The 17,747-nt window shown below is 24.4% G+C and overlaps 3 protein-coding genes across 4 annotated transcripts in view; 2 read left to right on the forward strand and 1 right to left on the reverse strand.

The window, feature by feature from the left end:
- Positions 1–17,747, reverse strand: part of LOC117169237 (zinc finger CCCH domain-containing protein 10-like) — a 64,362-nt gene that overhangs the window by 44,180 nt on the left and 2,435 nt on the right. For both annotated transcript variants that reach the window (XM_033355507.1, XM_033355505.1), the window contains exon 2: positions 16,086–16,268. The gene's annotated coding sequence lies outside the window, so the exon portion shown is untranslated. The remainder of the gene's footprint in view (positions 1–16,085; positions 16,269–17,747) is intronic.
- LOC117169238 (G patch domain-containing protein 11) lies at positions 4,053–9,479 on the forward strand. The gene is made up of 3 exons (XM_033355508.1): positions 4,053–4,515; positions 6,206–6,435; positions 8,674–9,479. The coding sequence occupies exons 2-3, from the start codon at positions 6,213–6,215 to the stop codon at positions 9,240–9,242; spliced, it is 792 nt and encodes a 263-aa protein (XP_033211399.1). The 5' UTR covers positions 4,053–4,515; positions 6,206–6,212; the 3' UTR covers positions 9,243–9,479.
- The window catches only part of LOC117169239 (partner of bursicon-like), a 14,927-nt gene continuing 6,775 nt past the window's right edge, over positions 9,596–17,747 (forward strand). The window contains exons 1-4 of the mRNA XM_033355509.1: positions 9,596–10,044; positions 10,180–10,304; positions 10,388–10,544; positions 16,138–16,259. Coding sequence (XP_033211400.1) covers positions 9,924–10,044; positions 10,180–10,304; positions 10,388–10,544; positions 16,138–16,259 — 525 coding nt within the window. The 5' untranslated portion in view covers positions 9,596–9,923. The remainder of the gene's footprint in view (positions 10,045–10,179; positions 10,305–10,387; positions 10,545–16,137; positions 16,260–17,747) is intronic.

A 17,747-nucleotide genomic window follows, 5' to 3' on the forward strand; every position in this document is an offset into this window, starting at 1 on the left:
CAACAATTTTCTTAAAGTTTTCCTTTTTGGTTGAAAATTCAACCCTTTTTGTACATGTTTCATCTTTTATGGTTAAACAAGTAACTGGTTAAAAATTAATCTGTTTCAGTTTAAAATTAACTTTATTTTTTTAAACAAAATTTCCACTTTTCTAGACTAATATTTTTAAAGTATTAAAAATCAACTTTATTATTTATTTAAAATGTCTGAAAGAATATTTTTTGAAGCAAAATAAAATTTAGAAAACCCCCTCTTTTTCTTATTTTTCAATTAAATTTCTTTTCCTTATTATTTCATTCAAAATGTACTTATTTTTTTGAAATTCAACAATTTTCGTCTTTTTGGTTTGTAAATTCAACTATTTCTTGTTTTTTTTTTTAAGTTCTTCTCTTTTTGCAGCAATTTTATTAGTGTTGGTTTAAAATTCCACTGCTTAAAAATTAATCTGTTTCAGTTTAAAATGAACTTTTTGTTTTGTTTGAAATTCTTCTCTTTTTGTAGAAATTTCGGTTATTTTTGGTTTAAAATTCAACTGCTTACCATTTAATCTGTTTCAGTTTAAAATTAACTTTATTTTTTAAAACAAAATTTCCACTTTTCTAACCTGATATTTTTAAAGTATTAAAAATCAACTTTACTATTTATTGAAAATGTCTGAAAGAATATTTTTTGAACCAACATAAACTTCAAAAAACCCCTCTTTTTCTTATTTTTTACTTAAATTTCTTTTCCCCTATATTTCATTCAAATTGTAATTACTTTTTTTTAATTTAACGATTTCTTGATTTTTTTTAACATGTACATCTATTTTTGTAGAAATTTTATTATTTTTGGTTTAAAATGCAACTGCTTTAAAATTAATCTATTTCTGTTAAAAATTAACTTTATTTTTTGAACAAAATTTCCATTTCTTAACCTAATATTTTTAAAGTATTAAAAATTGATTTCAAAATTCATCTAAAATTAAATAAGTAAATCCAACTATACTTGGTTGAAGTTTCAAATATTTGTTTATTATTTGGTTCAAAATGTAATTACTTTGTTTAAAATTGAATAACTTTGTTTAAAAATTAATTTTTTTAAGTAAAAATTTAACTATTTCATTTTTAATAATTTTTACGTTAATTTTTTTGTCTACTGGTCTAGAATAAATATTTTTTAATATTGCTTTTAAAATTGTAAAAAAAATGCTCTCAAGCTTCGCTGGGATTCGAGCCCAGGTCTTTCAGATTTTCGGTCAAGTTTCTGACCTGGTTGAAAACCGTAATATATAAAAAAATAAAATATTTAATTTTTAGTTAAAAAATTATCTTTTTACGTTGACAATTCAACAATTTTGTTAAAAATTTATCCTTTATTTATTGTTTATTGCTTTTGAAACTGAAAAGCTTTAACTTCAACCAGAAACAGTTGAATTTTCAACAAAAAATTAAATAGTTGCTATTTCAAAAAAACAAACAAAAAAACAAACAAAAACGATTTTTCAATAAAACAGTTTTGTTTTTTAACCAAAGTATTTTTATAAAAAAAAACGTTATCCTTGGTTAAATTTTCAACAAAAAAAATAGTTTTTCAACAAAATAGTTGAATTTTGAACCAAATATTTTGACTTCCAACCTATAAAGATAAATTCTTAACCAAAATGACGAATTTTCCACGATGATTTCCACCAAGAAAATTAATTTTCTACCTAAATTGTCCAATTTTCAACAAAATACATAAATTCTTAAATAAGTAGTCGAATTTTCAACTAAAAAATGTAAATTTTAGTTTAAAAAATTCATCCAAATTAGTTCAACTTTCAACCCAAGTTTGATTTTTAACTAAAATGATGAATTTGCAATTCTACAACCAAGAAAATGATTTTATAATAAGGTAGGTCAACTTTTAACCAAAAAACACCAATAATTTTTCTACAAACCAGTTGAATTCTCAATTCGAAAATGTTAATGTTCTACCAAAAAGATGAAATTTTAACAAAATAATTTACTTTTTAGCAAAGGGTGGAATTTGTAATTGAAAGGATGAATCTTCAAAATAAAAAAAAAATTGAACAAAGTAGGTCAACTTTCAACCAAGAATTCAAATTTTTTAATGAAGAAAAAGCAATTGTAAACTAATAAAGATTTTTCAGAAAAGACAGAACAAAATCCAAATTTGCAACAAAAAGTAAACTTTGAACAAAATATTTGCATTTTTCACCAAAAAAGAGGAAATTTCCACCAAAAAGATAAGAACAGATACAAAATAATTCAAGGACTTTTCCAGGTTTTGAAGGATTTCCAAGATTTATATTTACAAATATCAGTTTCTCCAAATTCAGGATGGCCGTTTTAATCAAAGAAAAATAATAGTCTTAAATATTAAACTTTTAAAATTGAAGTTTAAAAGTTTTTCAATTCAATAATTCTGTATTTGAATGCTCAATAATTTACACGTATAACAAGAAAGCTACTAAAATTTTTCAACAGAACAATTTTTAATCAAATGCAGTTAAACTGCAAAATAAAAGACTTAAAACTTATTAATTGTAAATTTCAAAGATACAGATTCAGTTCCTAAAATATAAATCTATTTTATCATTTTAAATGCTCTAAATTATAAGCAAATTTAAGCAAGAAACATTAAAAATTTCTCTCTGATAAATAGTTTTAAAATTCTTAAAAACGTTCGAAATTGCATATCAAAAATCATGAAACATCTATTGTTTTAGATTTTTTCAAATTTTAAATTCTTTTGGAATTTTTTTAAAAACTCCTAAACACATTTTAAAATGATTCAAATTTTTTCTGCAATTTTTTAAAAAATCTGCCAAATTAAAAAAATGTCCTTAAAATCTTCAACATTCATATATGATAATAATGTTGTAAATGCTCCTCAGTCTTTTTAAATATTCACTTAAAATTAACTTTTCAAAAAAAAAAGTCATTTTCCATTTTCCTAGGAAATGTTTTATTTTTCTGAAGCCTTTCAAAATTCTTGAAAAGCTTATAATTTTTTGGTTCGGAATCTGCCAAAATTTATATTTTGTTTTATATTAGGCCGTGGGATATTTGCCTACGTCGAAATATCTTTTAAACTTTGTGATTTTTTTTTCTAATAATAATAGGTGTTCAATGGTTATTTATACATCAAAATTAAACAATTTAACTACAAATTGATATTAGATTTATAATTACTGATTTTAAATCAACAGTCAAATATTTCTAAATATAAAGTAATTGTTATTTTTCTTAATTGAAAAACTTCAAATTAAATGGTTTAAAATTTTAATATTTTAGAGTAAAATAATATTTGAAATTTAATAAAAGCTTTTCATTACGAATATATTATTTTGAAGTTATTTTAAAATTGAAAATAGTTTATAACCAGTTTAATTTTTAACGTTAGAATCTGGAAGTTCTAAATTGTGAAATAACTTCGAATCGTCTTGTTAAAACAATTATTATTCACTTTTTAAATCTTAAAGTGCAGATCACTTTAAAGAATCATTAATTAATTTATATTCACATTTGATCAATTAAACTTTTTTTTTATCCAAACTCTTTGATTTCAAACGCTTCTAATTTGTAAGTGTTCAATTCTTTAAAATTGGACTTTAAAATTCTTTAAATGAAAATCATACACTTAAAATTAAAATTTAAAATGAAAATTTTTTAAAATAGATTTTTGAATCACGCATTCTTAAATGATTTTGTTCTCTAAAAATTTGTTAAATTCCCGGTCATTCCCCGGTTTTCCGGTCCAGCGACCACCCTAAAATTGCATTTCAAAGTATAAATACTATAAGGAATATAAGATAATCAGTATAGAACCAAAGTTTTCAAGCACGTATCACTTTCTCTTACGTCATTCTTAATCATCATGTATATCAAGAAAAAATCTTTTATTATTGTTCATTGCCACGTCGTCCATTCAACAAATCAATACTCTACTTCATTCAAGTTGTAACGTTTATAATTTAATTATTTACATATAAATAACGAAAGAAAACTCGTTTGTCAGTAACTTTTGTAAAATTTTCAATTTTATGAGTCAAGTTAAATACAAATTTAAAGAAAAAAATGTAGGTAAAAAAATCAAGTCTGTTCCGAAATGGCTCTCCTTTGTCTCGATTTTTTTCTCAAGCCCAATTTCGAAAAAAAAATTAAATAATAAATTTTTTTGTTAGAAAAAATGAAGTTTTGCAAAGAAAAGAAAATATTTTATTCAGAGAGGAATGCATTTACCGTTCAAACTTTAAAGTTCAGCCAGGATCAATATTCTATTCATATTTGTAGTCACCTGTCCCGTTAAAGAGAGGGCAAATGTTTTTTCGACAGTTCTTAGATGTTTTGGGATGCAGTTCGCGGTCGTGTTCGCGTCAGATTAGTCTCCTCGGAACATAACCTCAAAGTGAAAATTAAAAGCGCAGTATTCACACTATTATTTCAGCATAAAAATACGTGTGGCAAATTGAAATATAATTGAGAAAGGGGCGAAAAAGGCTGATATTCAGTAATTGGCTTCCAAAACGTAAGTACTTTTAACTGTTACACCTTTTCTTCAAATACTAATTCCTGTTCTGCTCCAAATAAGATTTTTACTCAAATCTTCATACAAAAAACACTCTATATCCTTTATATGTGGTAGAAAATACTAATTCTGTTCGTTAAACAGTAATTTAGACATTTCAAGAAATTTATTTGATAAAATTATACAATAGAGACGATATAGACGTTAATCAATTTCGAAACATAACCTAAAATATGTGCAAACAAACGAAATTAAAGATTGGTGCTATCGCCAAACTGCTTTATTACCATTTATCGTATAAATAAATTCTGTTTATAAAACTAATTTTTAAATTATCCAAATTAAATGAATGGTTACTGAAATTAACTACAATTGAAAAAAATTGGATTTAGAATTTAACACTTCAACATTTTGTCGTTACAAATGCAAATTTTTCAAAATTGTAAAATTTTCAATTTAAATCCTTTATTGCTAAATATCTATACAATAAAAACTGTAAAAAATTGAATAAATTCATGGTAACGGAAATGAAAACTATATGGTTTTAATTTAAACGATCAAAAATGGTATTTGGATTTAGAATCAAAAATTTTTATCTTTTAAAATTATACAATTTTAAATCAAAATCTTTTATAGCAAAATATGTATTTGTAAAAAACAAAAGGTTTACATTAAAATAATATCATGTTAAAAAAATTACAAATTATTTTGTTTCTATTTATATAATTCAAAATTGAAAAAAAAAATTGTACCATTTAAATCTTCAAGATTTTGTCGTTTTTTATCTAGATTTTTCAAAATTGTACAATTTGCAATTAAAATACTTTATTGCTATATAATTGTATGATAGAAAAGGTTGAAATTAGAATAATTTCATTGTAACAAAGTACCATTTTTTATTTAAAATTTAAACGTTCCACATTTTGTCGTTACAAATTTAAATAGTTTAAAATTGTAGAATTTTAAATTGAAATCCATTACACCTATTACATTACAGCTGAATTTTCAACATAAAAGTTGTATTTTTTAACTGAAAAGGATGATTTTTTAACAAAATTGTTGAATTTAGAACAAAATAATTAAATTTTTAACGAAAAAGATGGATTTTCAGGCAAGATGATTAGTTTTGTACCAAAAATAGGAATATGCAACAAAACATGAATTTTAAATCAAATAGTTGAATTTTCAAATGAAAGATATAAATTTTTAACAAAAAATGAAATAGTTTAGCTTTCAGTTAAAAACATTCATTTTCAGTCAAAGAGATGAATTTTCAAACAAAATTATGTACATTCAGTCAAAAAATTATTTTTTAACTAAATTATTTCGACTTTTAACCATTTTATGAGAAAAAAAGATTCGAATTTAAATCTACAAAAAAGACAAATTTGCAGAAAAATTGTTCGAATCTCAACTGTCTCAACTAAAACGGGTTAATTTTCAATCAAGAAAGATTTTTCAGTGAAGATAGAAAAAAAGTTGAATTCTCTACAAAACGGTTGACTTTTCAACCAAAAAATATGAATTTTCAATTTAAAAAAAGTTAATTTTCGGCAAAATATTTGAATTTTAAAAAAAAAAACGAATTTTTAATTAAAAAATTATGATTTTTTAACAGAGTTTTTCAAATGTTTAACACAAATTAATTTTAATAAATATAAAAATATATAATAAATCACATTTTTTTTAGACAAATCATGTCAGACGAAGAAGACTACATGTCCGACAAATTCCTGGAGGAGTCGCAAAAATACACGGCTCCGAGCTTAATTTATCGTCCTGAAGACAAAAGGGAAATGGAACTTTTAAAAAAGAAAGCGGAAATAGAAGCAAAATTGAAAGAAAGGAAACCAACTCGAGTGATAGAAGAAGAAAAACGAGAAGAAGGACTCTCGTCTGCAATTACTAGTGAAAATAAAGGTAAAAATAATAAAACTAACCAATCAAAACTAGTTTCAAACAAATTAAAAAAGAGAATAGGGAAAAGATTAACCATTTATTTTTAAATTTAGAAAAGAAACTATTTTTTTACAACAAATCGTATCGTTTTTAAATAATGTTAGATGATCTTTTGATTTGAATAAACAATTTTTATGTTTTAAATAGTTCTCGTAATCAAGAATTTGTCCTCTTTTAAAAAAGCCTTAATTAATAATTCAATTCTAAATATAGAATTTTCAAATTAACGAACGAATTTTATTTTTAAAAAAGTAGTCTTCAATCCAAAAACACCATTTTTCAACAGAATAAATGAATAATGAATAATCAAAAAAAAAAGATTTTTTAACCAAATTGTTGATTTTTCAAACTTTCATTTAGTAAAAATAAATTTTCAAACAAAAAACGGATTTGGAAGAAAATAGTTAAATTTTCAACAACAACAAAAAATAGTTCAGTTTTCTTTAAAAAGTTAATTTTGAAACAAATAAAATACATTTTCAACGTCAATTTTCAATCAAGAAGATTCCATTTATCTAAAAATTGAATTTTTAACCAAATATTTTAATATTCAGCCCAAAATATTTTTTTTTCAGGAAAACACCAATTTTAAATAAAATGCATGAATTTTTAACTAAAAAAGACAATTGTCAAATAAAAACAGAATATTAAAAATTTCAGTTGGAAAAATAAAATTCCAACAACAAAAAAACGAATAGTTACATTTTGAGTTAAAAAAATTAATTTTCAAACAAACAAAAAATTTAATTTTCTATCAAGAAGTTTACATTCCTCTCAAAATAGTTCAATATTTCACAAAAAATTAAATAGTTCAATTTTCAGTTAAAGAAATTATTTTTCAACTTGAATCATGAATCTTTAAACAAAAGAATTAATTCTTAACCAAATATTTTAATATTCAATCCAAAATATTATTTTCTTTTGGGAAAAGACCGATTTTAAACAAAATGCATGAATTTTTAACTAAAATAGAGTAATATTAATACTAAAAATTCAACTAAAAATAGAATATTTAAATTTTCAGATGGAAAAATAAACTTTCAGCAACAACAAAAATTACGAATTTTCAACAAAGTAAATGAATTTTCATTTAAAACAGATAAATTCTCAAATTAAAATAAAATAATTAAGTTTTCAGTAAAAAAAATTACATTTCAACGAAACAAAATAAAAGTTAGGAAAAAAATCAAATTTGTTAAATAAAATAACTAAAAATATACTATAACTCAAAATCTTAAAAACCTCGTTTAAGTAAAATGTGTGCTCGCGAAAAGATCTAAAAATTTTTGAAATGCTTTGGAATCTTTTAAAATAACTTAAAATCTTCAAAATCCTAAACTTCTCTAGAAATTAGTTAAAACACTTTAAAATCCCTCAAGTCATTGAAAATCGTTAAAATATGCAGAAATAATTTGAAATTTTTATTTTCTTATTCCAATATTTAAAATATAAACTATTTAAAAATCCATAGTAGCGAATTTTTTAATATTAAGATTTCGTAAAATTTTTGAAAGGAGTTAAATAATTTAAGAAGTGATTTATCCTAATTAATAAGAGATGTTTGAAAAAAGTATTTTTCGTAATTTTATTATTTCCATGGATGCCAATATTTTTACATATATGGAGATCTTAACTGTTCCATGAATATTGTTATATTTTAAATAGCTATATTTTAAAAATATTTAATTAAAAATTGTTCATATTTGAAAATTTTAAATGAACAATTGATAAGTGAAAAAAAATTTAATTTAAAATGCTTAGAAATGTTCTAAGATTGTAAAATCAAAATTGTTTAATTTAAAACTTTGAATTTTCTTTATTCAAGAAAAACTGGTTAGTTTAAATTTTGATCAATCTTTACATTAATTAAATATGAAATACAATGTATATTTAAAGAGGAAATATTAAAAATCTAGTAAGAATTTCGCTTTAAATTTGCCGAACTGTTGACAACAAATTTTTTTGTAATTTTTTGAAAATTATTTAAATTCTACAACTTATTTTGATATCCATCGTACTTTATTAATATTTAGTTTCTAAACGTTTGATTTCAATCCTAAAAAACTTAAGTTGAAAATTAGTAAAATTAAAAAAATTGAAATTATAATAGATAATTATGTTACTCAAAAAAAGTGTAATTTTTTCGAAAATAGGAAAAGGACTTTAAAACCCTGTAACCGTCTTTACTTTACTTTCCAGGTTTTGAAATGCTCATTCGGATGGGATACAAACCGGGCAAAGGAATCGGGAAAAAAGAATCGGGAATTTCTGAGCCGATTAACGTTGATTTGAAAAATAACAGACACGGTCTCGGGAAAGAAAAGAAGATTAAAGTCAAATCGCGCAATGAAAATCCTCTAGCAAAACTCGAAAAGTTGGATACAGCCGATTTTCGTAATCGGCTCGCCCAGAAAAAGGCAGAGCAGGTCGCCGGAATGGATTTGCGAAAAAGTCAGAAAATTTGCGAACAATTAGATATCAGAAACAATGTGGAAGCGCATGAAATCTGGTTTTGGTTTCCGAAAGAGAAAGAAGGAAAGGAATTCGAGGAGAGTGAAAGCAGTGAAGAGGATGATGACGAGGACGACGATGATGATGATGATGATGATGATGATGATGATGAGCAGCTCAAAGATAGTGAAAAGTTGGAAATCCTCACGAAATATTTAAGAGGAAAATACATGTATTGTATTTGGTGCGGTGTTGCTTATGACAATGCAGACGATTTGCGGGAAAGTTGTCCGGGAAGTACGAGAAGTGATCATTAACATATCAAAATGGGGCGAGAAAAACAACAACAACAAAAACGACTATCATTATTGATTAATTTAATTTTAATATAATTACGAATCGTGATAATTTCTTTTGAAATTTGAATCCAAGGACTATTAAAAAGTGGATTTCTTTCATGTATTTTAATGTTTCCTTAAAATATTTTACCGAAAATATGATGCTGCACGATAATGTAAATATAATAATAAACATGATCATTTTTCGAAAAAGAATCTTAATCTTGAATCCTTAAAATTAAGCTGGAAATTTTAAATAAGAGAAACTTCAATGTTTTAATAATTTATCGAAAATATCTTCGAGATGCGTTAATAGAACATATTTTTTACATCGCACACACAACACGACATAAAAAGCCCATTAGCCTGTTAATGCAAAATATTGTGAAAATAAAGTGCTATGTCAGGAAAATGAAATCTTCCACCTACAAAAGTAGAGGGAAGTGAATCCAGATAAGGAATGCTATTAGGTCATAGCAGGAGTTCGTCGACACACCCAGAGGTCTAGGTGGGAAAAGCAGTTTATAAAAGCTTCCGATTCCAGTTTTCTTTCTTCACTCCTCTGGACAGCTTTCATCAAAATACTCTACCATAAATTTTTTTTTGCAAATATCGCCCAGATTTGTTTCCATCTGACAAACCAAAATCAAAAGTCTTATCATGTTTAAAGTCACTATGTACATCTTGGCGATATCTTCAATTCTGAAAAGTGAGGGGCTTGCTCAGATGGAAGCCGAAGAAAATTGTGAGACACTCCAGTCCGAAATTCATATTGCAAAAGGTATTCATCAAGTTTAATCTCAACATACTGTTTATAATTAGCATAATATTTAAAAACAATTTTCATTCTAATCCAGAGTTTATTTTTCAATTCGTGCCGAAGAATGGAAAAATGAAATAATTATTTCGTTTTCAGATGAGAAAGATGAGACAGGAGGCTTGATAAGAACTTGCAGTAGCGATATTATGGTTACGAAATGTGAAGGATCTTGCAATTCTCAAGTACAGCCAAGTGTGAAAACAAGCACAGGATTTTTGAAGGTAAATATAATCTAAAAGTCCCCCAAAAAAAACGAGTTAAAAGGCTTGAAACCTTATTTGTAATAATATTTTTTTTTTTTCAGGAATGCTACTGCTGTAGGGAGAGTTACCTAAAGGAAAGATTAGTACTTCTAGATCACTGTTATGATGCGGATGGAGTGAGACTCGAAGGTGAAGTCCTCGGAACTATGGAAATAAAATTGAGGGAGCCAGCCGAATGCAAATGTACCAAATGTGGAGGCTTTTCAAGATAAAAGAATCATAAATGTGACAAAATTATGGTAAACTCAGAGCGGAGAAGAGGAGAATTTAATTGAATTTTTCCTGAGTGATTCTAAAATTTTACGAAAGATTTATGTATCACGATTCTAGATCAATATCGTAAAATGTTTGAGAAACCTAGAAAAAATATGAAACAGCACTTTACTGTGATAATAAATAAATGGAAGTTGCTGTTGCTTATTTAGTTCTGTAATCAATAAAAATGTATCTGAAATGAATATGTCATGTATTGTTTAATAGTGATTGCTTTTTATTATTATGTGCAATAAAATATTTTATAAATACTGATTCTATGTTACTTTACTTGTCCTCTCTTTTATTTATTACTACAATAGTTTCCGAATTATTTTAGATTCTTCTAAGACAAAAATATTAAGATAGAAAGGGTTTTGTAATATTTTGACTTTTATCATTCTGTTTGCTTTTTAAGAAAGAAAAAATTGTTTATAGGAAAATACATATTTATCCGTATGCATAAAATATACTTTAGGTTATTAGTTTTATTTTTAAATTCAAAATTTATAAGACTATGTCACAACATTTACTCAGACTTTTATTTTTTACCACTTAAAAAAAGCCTTCCAGTCTATCATGAAATTATCATCATTATGATTTTATCATAATTAGTTACAAAATATTTTAAAATCCGATGTGTAGATTGGGTACAAAATTAATATTTAGTATCAAAAATAAAAATAAATAATTTAGATTTCTCGAAAAAGTACTCTTTAAACTAAAAATAATGTTAAAGAGATCGTTGTTTTTGCATATTTTTTTTTTAAATAATTAAGAAGCAGTAACCAAAATAAAAAAATAAGTAGTTAGTCAATCGACATACTAGATGTGAACAGCATTAAAGCATTAAATGATTGTTTGAAGCATGTTGCTCCGTGGGGTTTCCCAAAGTACAAGGGGTGATAAAAGTGGTTTTAATGCTATATAGCTTTCCAGGAAATCCATTTATCATAGAATATTAAATCACCTCTCGCTTAAATTATATTGGCTAAACAAATTATAAATATTCTTCTACAATAATTTATATTCCACAAAAAAATACACGTATTACCATTCCCTGGCTTACACTTATTTAAAAAGTAAAAGCAAAAATCAGCTTTCTTATCAATCGAAAAAAAGTGAAATAGAATGTTCTTAAAATTTCAAAGTCAACTAAAATATTGAAATTATTTTCCTTGAAACCAGAAAAAATATGGGAAAACGCTGGTTCTAAACAAATATGTTGTAAACCGAATATATGACACACAAAATATTCTTTTGCGAAAAATATTTTCTGCACAGAATATCTCATACACATGATTAAATAATTATTATTTTGCTCTAAAAATATTCTCAAAACATTGTACATAAAACTATTATTGCTTACTCTTCCATAATAAAATATTCTAGTGGAAGATATTAAAAAAATATATTCTACTCAAATATATAAGATGTAAAATTTGTTCTACTGAAAGTTAATTTTTTTAATTGTAAACAGGGAAAAGTCCTTGAGTTTTTTTTACCTGGAAAAACCTGGAAAATTTTTTGAATTTTGCTCATGGTCCTGGAATTTTTATTTCTTTAAAGGAAAAATAGATTTAACTGAATTATTCCACACTGGGGTAGTCACGGATTTTGAAAAAAAATCTTACAAAAGTCAGGGAATTTCTATAAGAGCAACTTTAACTGTCAAGGATAATAAATTTGAAACTTTTTAATTTGAATTTGAAATTATTTTATTTCATTTATAAAAGATTCTATGTTAAAAATTTTATAAAATTAAGTTTGCGATATGGAATAATGTTCTGAAAGTCATCTTTTTCGGTAGAAAATTCTATTATTTGGGTGAAGGTTGAACCAATTTATTAAAAAATAATTTTATTCGTTATGAAAAAATTATCGTTTTAATTAAAAATTCATCTTTTTGGCTGTATTTTTTTTTATTGACAGTTTAACTATTTCAGTTGAAGATTGATTATTTTGGTCAACATTCATTTTGTTGGTTAGAAGTTCAACTACTTGGTTAAAAACTTTTTTTTGTTTGTTAAAAAAATCATTTTTCAAGTTGAAAATGTAACTATTCCATTTTTGGCTGAAAATTGATTTTTTTTTTTAAATTGAAAATTCACTATCTACTCTGGAAAAAGTTGAATCACTTTGTTAAAAATTAATTTTTCTGTTTGAAGATTCATCTCTTAGACTGAAAATTGGACTTTTTTAATTGAAAATTCGTTATTTTTTATTTAGTTTTTTTTAACTGACAATGTAACTTTTCCATTTTTTGTTGAAAGTTTATCTTTTAGTTAAAAATTCGTCTTTATTGGTATGAAACTAATCTTTTTGGTTGAAATTCATATTTTCGGGTAGATAATGCAAATATTTTACAAAAAATTCGTCTTTGGCTTGAAAATTTAACAAATTGGATGACATTTTTTTTAAGTTTCACCTTGAAGCTTGAAAATTCATCTTTTTTAGTTGAAAATTCAACATTGGAAATTAAATTTAAATTAGCTTAAAATTAGATAACTCAGTCATTCAGTTCAGAATTCATCCCTTTTGGTTACAAATTCGAATATTTAGTTGCAAATTTAATTATATTGTTGAAAGTTAAAAGACTTTGATAAAAGTTAATTTTATTCGTTGAAGATTGAACTATTTTGAGGAAAATTCGTCTTTTTTGTTGAATATTTTTCTTTGAGAATTTGTCTTATTTAGTTGAAGATTTAACAATTTTGTTGAAAATTCCTTTTTTACTTTATGGGCAGAAATGAATTTTCCTAATTAAAAATTGAACAATCGCATTTTTGGTTGAAAATTAATTATTTTTAGCTGAAAAATTAAATATTAAATTTTCTATTAAAAATTAATCTTTTTTGGTTGAAAATTAACTTATTTTTAATAAATATTTCACAATTCCATTTTTGGTTCAAAATTGATCGTTTTTTAAAGATTAAACTTTTTGGTTGAAAATTAATATTTCTGGGTTGAAAAATCACCTATTTTATAGAAAGTTTGTTTTTGGCTTCAAAATTCAATTTTTTGTTTGAAATTTTCGGGGGAGTGGGGGCGTTTTGAATGAAAATTTAATTATGTTGTAGAAAATTCACCTGTTTGACTTAAAAATTGAACATTTTTGTTCAAAAATTGTTTGTTTTTTTTTTTTAGTAGAAAATTCCAATATTTAGTAAAAATGAACGTTTTGAATAAAAATTTAATTATTTTGTAGAGAATTCACCTTTTTGACTTAACGATTGAAAAATTTGGATGACATGTTTTTTCTCACTTGCCTGAAAAATCTTTTTTGGTTGAAAGTAAATGTATGGTTTAAAGTTGATAATTTTTAGTTGCAAATTAATTTTTGTATCTGAGAACTGTACTACACCATTTTTTGTTTAAAATTGATTGTTTTTCGTTGAAAATTCAAGTACTGAATTTTTTTAAGAATTCATCTTTTTGGTTGAAACTGCAAGTATTTTGTTTAATATTAGTTGTTGTTTTTTTGTTAAAAATAAATTTCTTTTTACTAAATATTTAAAAATTCTATTTTTGGTTGAAAAATCATCGTTTTTATTTCAAAATTCAACTATTTGGTTAAAAATTCGTCTTTTTTTGTAGAAAATTAATCTTAATTGGAAATTTAACTACTTATTTCGAAGTTGAACTACTTTGTTAAAAATTCATTTCTTTAATTGAAATCGTAACTATTTTTTCAGAAACTGATTATTTTTAGATGAAAATTCAACAACTTGGATAAAGATGAACTTTTTTGTTGAAAATTAATATTTTTGGGTTGAAACTTTAAATGTTTGGTAAAAAAATAGTCTTTTTTTCTTCAAAATTCGACTTTTTTTGTTGGAAATTGGTTTTTTTGGCTAAAAATACTATTATTATGGTAGAAAATGTCACTTGATAGTAAAAATGAACTTTTCGAATGAAAATTGAATTGTTTCGCAGAGAATTCGTCTTTTTGACTTAAAAATTGAACAATCTTGTTGAACTCCTTTGCCAACAATCAATTTTTTTGTTTAAGATTCATCATTTTAGTTGATAATTCACCTCTTTGATAGAAAATTTAACTTTTCTGTTGAAAATTCGTTTCTTTTTGTTGTGGCTCTAAATTAATTTTTTTTTTCAACTGAAAATTTACCTATCCTATTTTTTGTTAAAAATTGTTCATTTTTAGTTGAGAATTTATCGCTGTGACTGAATATTTTACTATTCCATTTTTGGTAAAAAAAATTGATCATCTTGTGTTGAAAATTAAAATATGTAATTTTTCATAGAGAATTCATCTTTTTGGTTGAAACTTCATATTTTTTTGGAAAAAAATGAATCTTCTTAATTAAAAATTCAACTACATGATAGACAGTTGAACTACTTTGTTAAAAATTCTATTTATTAATTGAAAACTAATTTCTTTGAGTGAAATCGTAATTATTTTGTTAGAAATTCATCGTTTTCAGATAAAAATTCAACTTTTTGGTTAGAAAATTAACGGTCTAATAGAGAATTCGCCTTTTTCGATTAAAAATTCAACAATTTGGTTGACATTTTTTTTCTCTTAAATGAACAAAGTTTTTCGGTTGAGAATGTAACTTTTCAACTGAAAATACATCTTTGTAGGTTAAAACTTTAATTATTTAGTTCAAAATTAAACTATTTGGTCAAAAAGTCATATTTTTTGTTCGAAAACTTAACTCTTTTCTTGAACATTTGTCTGTTTGGAAAAAGTCACCCTTTTCGATTAAAAATTAAACTGTTTTCCAAAAAAAAATTTTGTTTAATATTCTTGTCTTTTGCGTACAAGTTCAACTATTTGGTTGAAAATATAAATGTTTGATCTGAAATTAATATTCCTTGTTTTTTTTTAGCACTCAATCACCATATGGTTGAAAATACAGTTTTCATGGCTTAAAATTACATTTTTTGTTAAGAATTCATCTTTTTGGGCATAAAAGTTTACATTTTTTTTAAAAAGTTCCAATTTGTAGATTGAAAATTGAACTCTTTCGTTAAAAATTCATCTCTTTGGGCAGAAACTTAATATTTATTCATTGATATTTCTGTAGAATTTATTTTAAATAAAGAAAATATTTATTCCATTTATTTCTGTGGAGGATAAACTTCGATATATTACGATTTTTGCAAATTATCTCATCTCAAATTAAAAATTAAATTCTGTTCTGAAATAAGAAGATCGAATAAATGATTATTAACATTTGATCAATTGCGCAAAGAAAAATTCATTAGAAAATCTTTCTCACCCCCTATTCCTGATTAAGTAGAGAAGGGATACTATGGGGTTGGTCTCGAGGTATAAAAGTACAAGAGAATTGTATTGGCACCTCAGTAGGATACTGATCACTTAGTAAAATGCTTCGGGATCGAGACATACACTACAAATTCGGTAAATAAAAAAGCATAAAGCCACCTTGCTTTATTTTCAAACGTGTAACGAAAATTGTATTAAAAAGAAAGGTTTAATTTAAATTTATTAACACTCACCAAACAGGACTCACAGGGCTGATAATCCTCTGCTTGTATGGAAACGTAAAAGCTCTCGTTGGTGTCGACGAATGCCAAGTCACCCGGGTTATTCACGTTCTTCAGTACCCTGGATGTGTCCCGAAACCGATTCCCAGTTTCGCTTGCACAGGACGATGCAGCAGTTACGTGCAAGTGAGTAATCTGAAATAATTACTTTCTCAACTAAATACCGACTAATTTATAATATCCGATCAAAATAAAAAGATTGCTCTTTAGCAAAAATAGGAAACTAAATTTTACTTTAGGAACGTCCATTAAAATAAATATTTTTTACTTAATATTGAAAAGAAAAATATTGAAGAAAAAGATTGCCATGGATTTGAAAGATTTCAGGGATCTCTTAAGATTTTGAAATATTTCACGGAATTTCAAAGATTTTTAAATGTTTTAAGGGATTTCTATGGATTTTAAAGGATTACAAGGGATTTTTATGGGATTTTGAAGATTCCAAGCGATTTCAAGGATTTGCAAAGTTTTTTTTAGGGATTTAAAGTACTTCAAGAGATTAAAAAATAATTCACTGGATTTCAAAGGATTTCAAGCGATATCGAAGTATGTGAATGAATTGTTTAAGGATATCTGGATATTTCATGATATTTCGAATATTTGACGAAATTTAAAATTATTTTAGGGGATTTAAAAAGATTTAAAAGATTCCAAGGGATTTTAACCGATTTTTAAAACGTATTCAGGGCGTCTGTTCAAATCCTTAAATAAAATGATCTGAAAACAGGGAAAATGAGATTTTTCAAGAAAATATATTCTTATAGGTAAAATTAATGAAAAAACTATATTATATTAAATTTAATTTGAAACGCTTCTAACCAAAAATATACATTTTCAACTAAGCAGATAAATTTCCTACAAAAAATTGAATAGTTAAGTTTTCAGTTAAAAAAATTAATTATTAACCAATTTTTTTTAGAAAGGAATTAAATTTTCAAACAAAAAGATAGATTTTCAGCCAAGGCGATAAATTTCCTACAAAAATAAAAAGAATTTTCAACTAAAATGATAAATCTTTAACTGGAATAGTTAAATTTAATACTAAAAAGAGGAATTTTCAACTAAAATTATGAATCTTTAACTGGAATAGTTGAATTATTAACCAAAAAGATGAATTTTCAATTAAAAATATGAATGTTCAACCAAGTAGGTAAATTTTCTACCAAAAATGAAATAGTTAAATTATCAGTTAAAAAAATTAATTAACCAATTTTTTTTATAATGTAATTAAATTTTCAAAAAAGAAGATACATTTTCAGCCAAGGAGATACATTTCATAATAAAAATGGAATTATCAAGTTTTCAGTTAAAAAAATTAATTGCCTACAAAAATGAAACGAATTTTCAACTAAAATGATAAATCTTTAACTGGAATAGTTAAAATTTATACTTATATTATATTTATACAATATAAATTTATACAAATTTATACATTTATAACAAAAATATAACTTTCCATTTAAATTGATAAATCTTCAAATAAAATAGTTCAATTTTAAATCAAGCAGATAAATTTTCAGCAGAGAAGATTAATTTCCTACAAAAAGAAAATTAATTTTTAACAAAAGAGTGAAATTTTCAACCAAAGTGATGACCTTTCGAACTAAAATGATA

This window comes from Belonocnema kinseyi, chromosome 3 (assembly GCF_010883055.1).
Source record: "Belonocnema kinseyi isolate 2016_QV_RU_SX_M_011 chromosome 3, B_treatae_v1, whole genome shotgun sequence".
Classification (NCBI taxonomy): Eukaryota; Metazoa; Arthropoda; class Insecta; order Hymenoptera; family Cynipidae; genus Belonocnema; species Belonocnema kinseyi.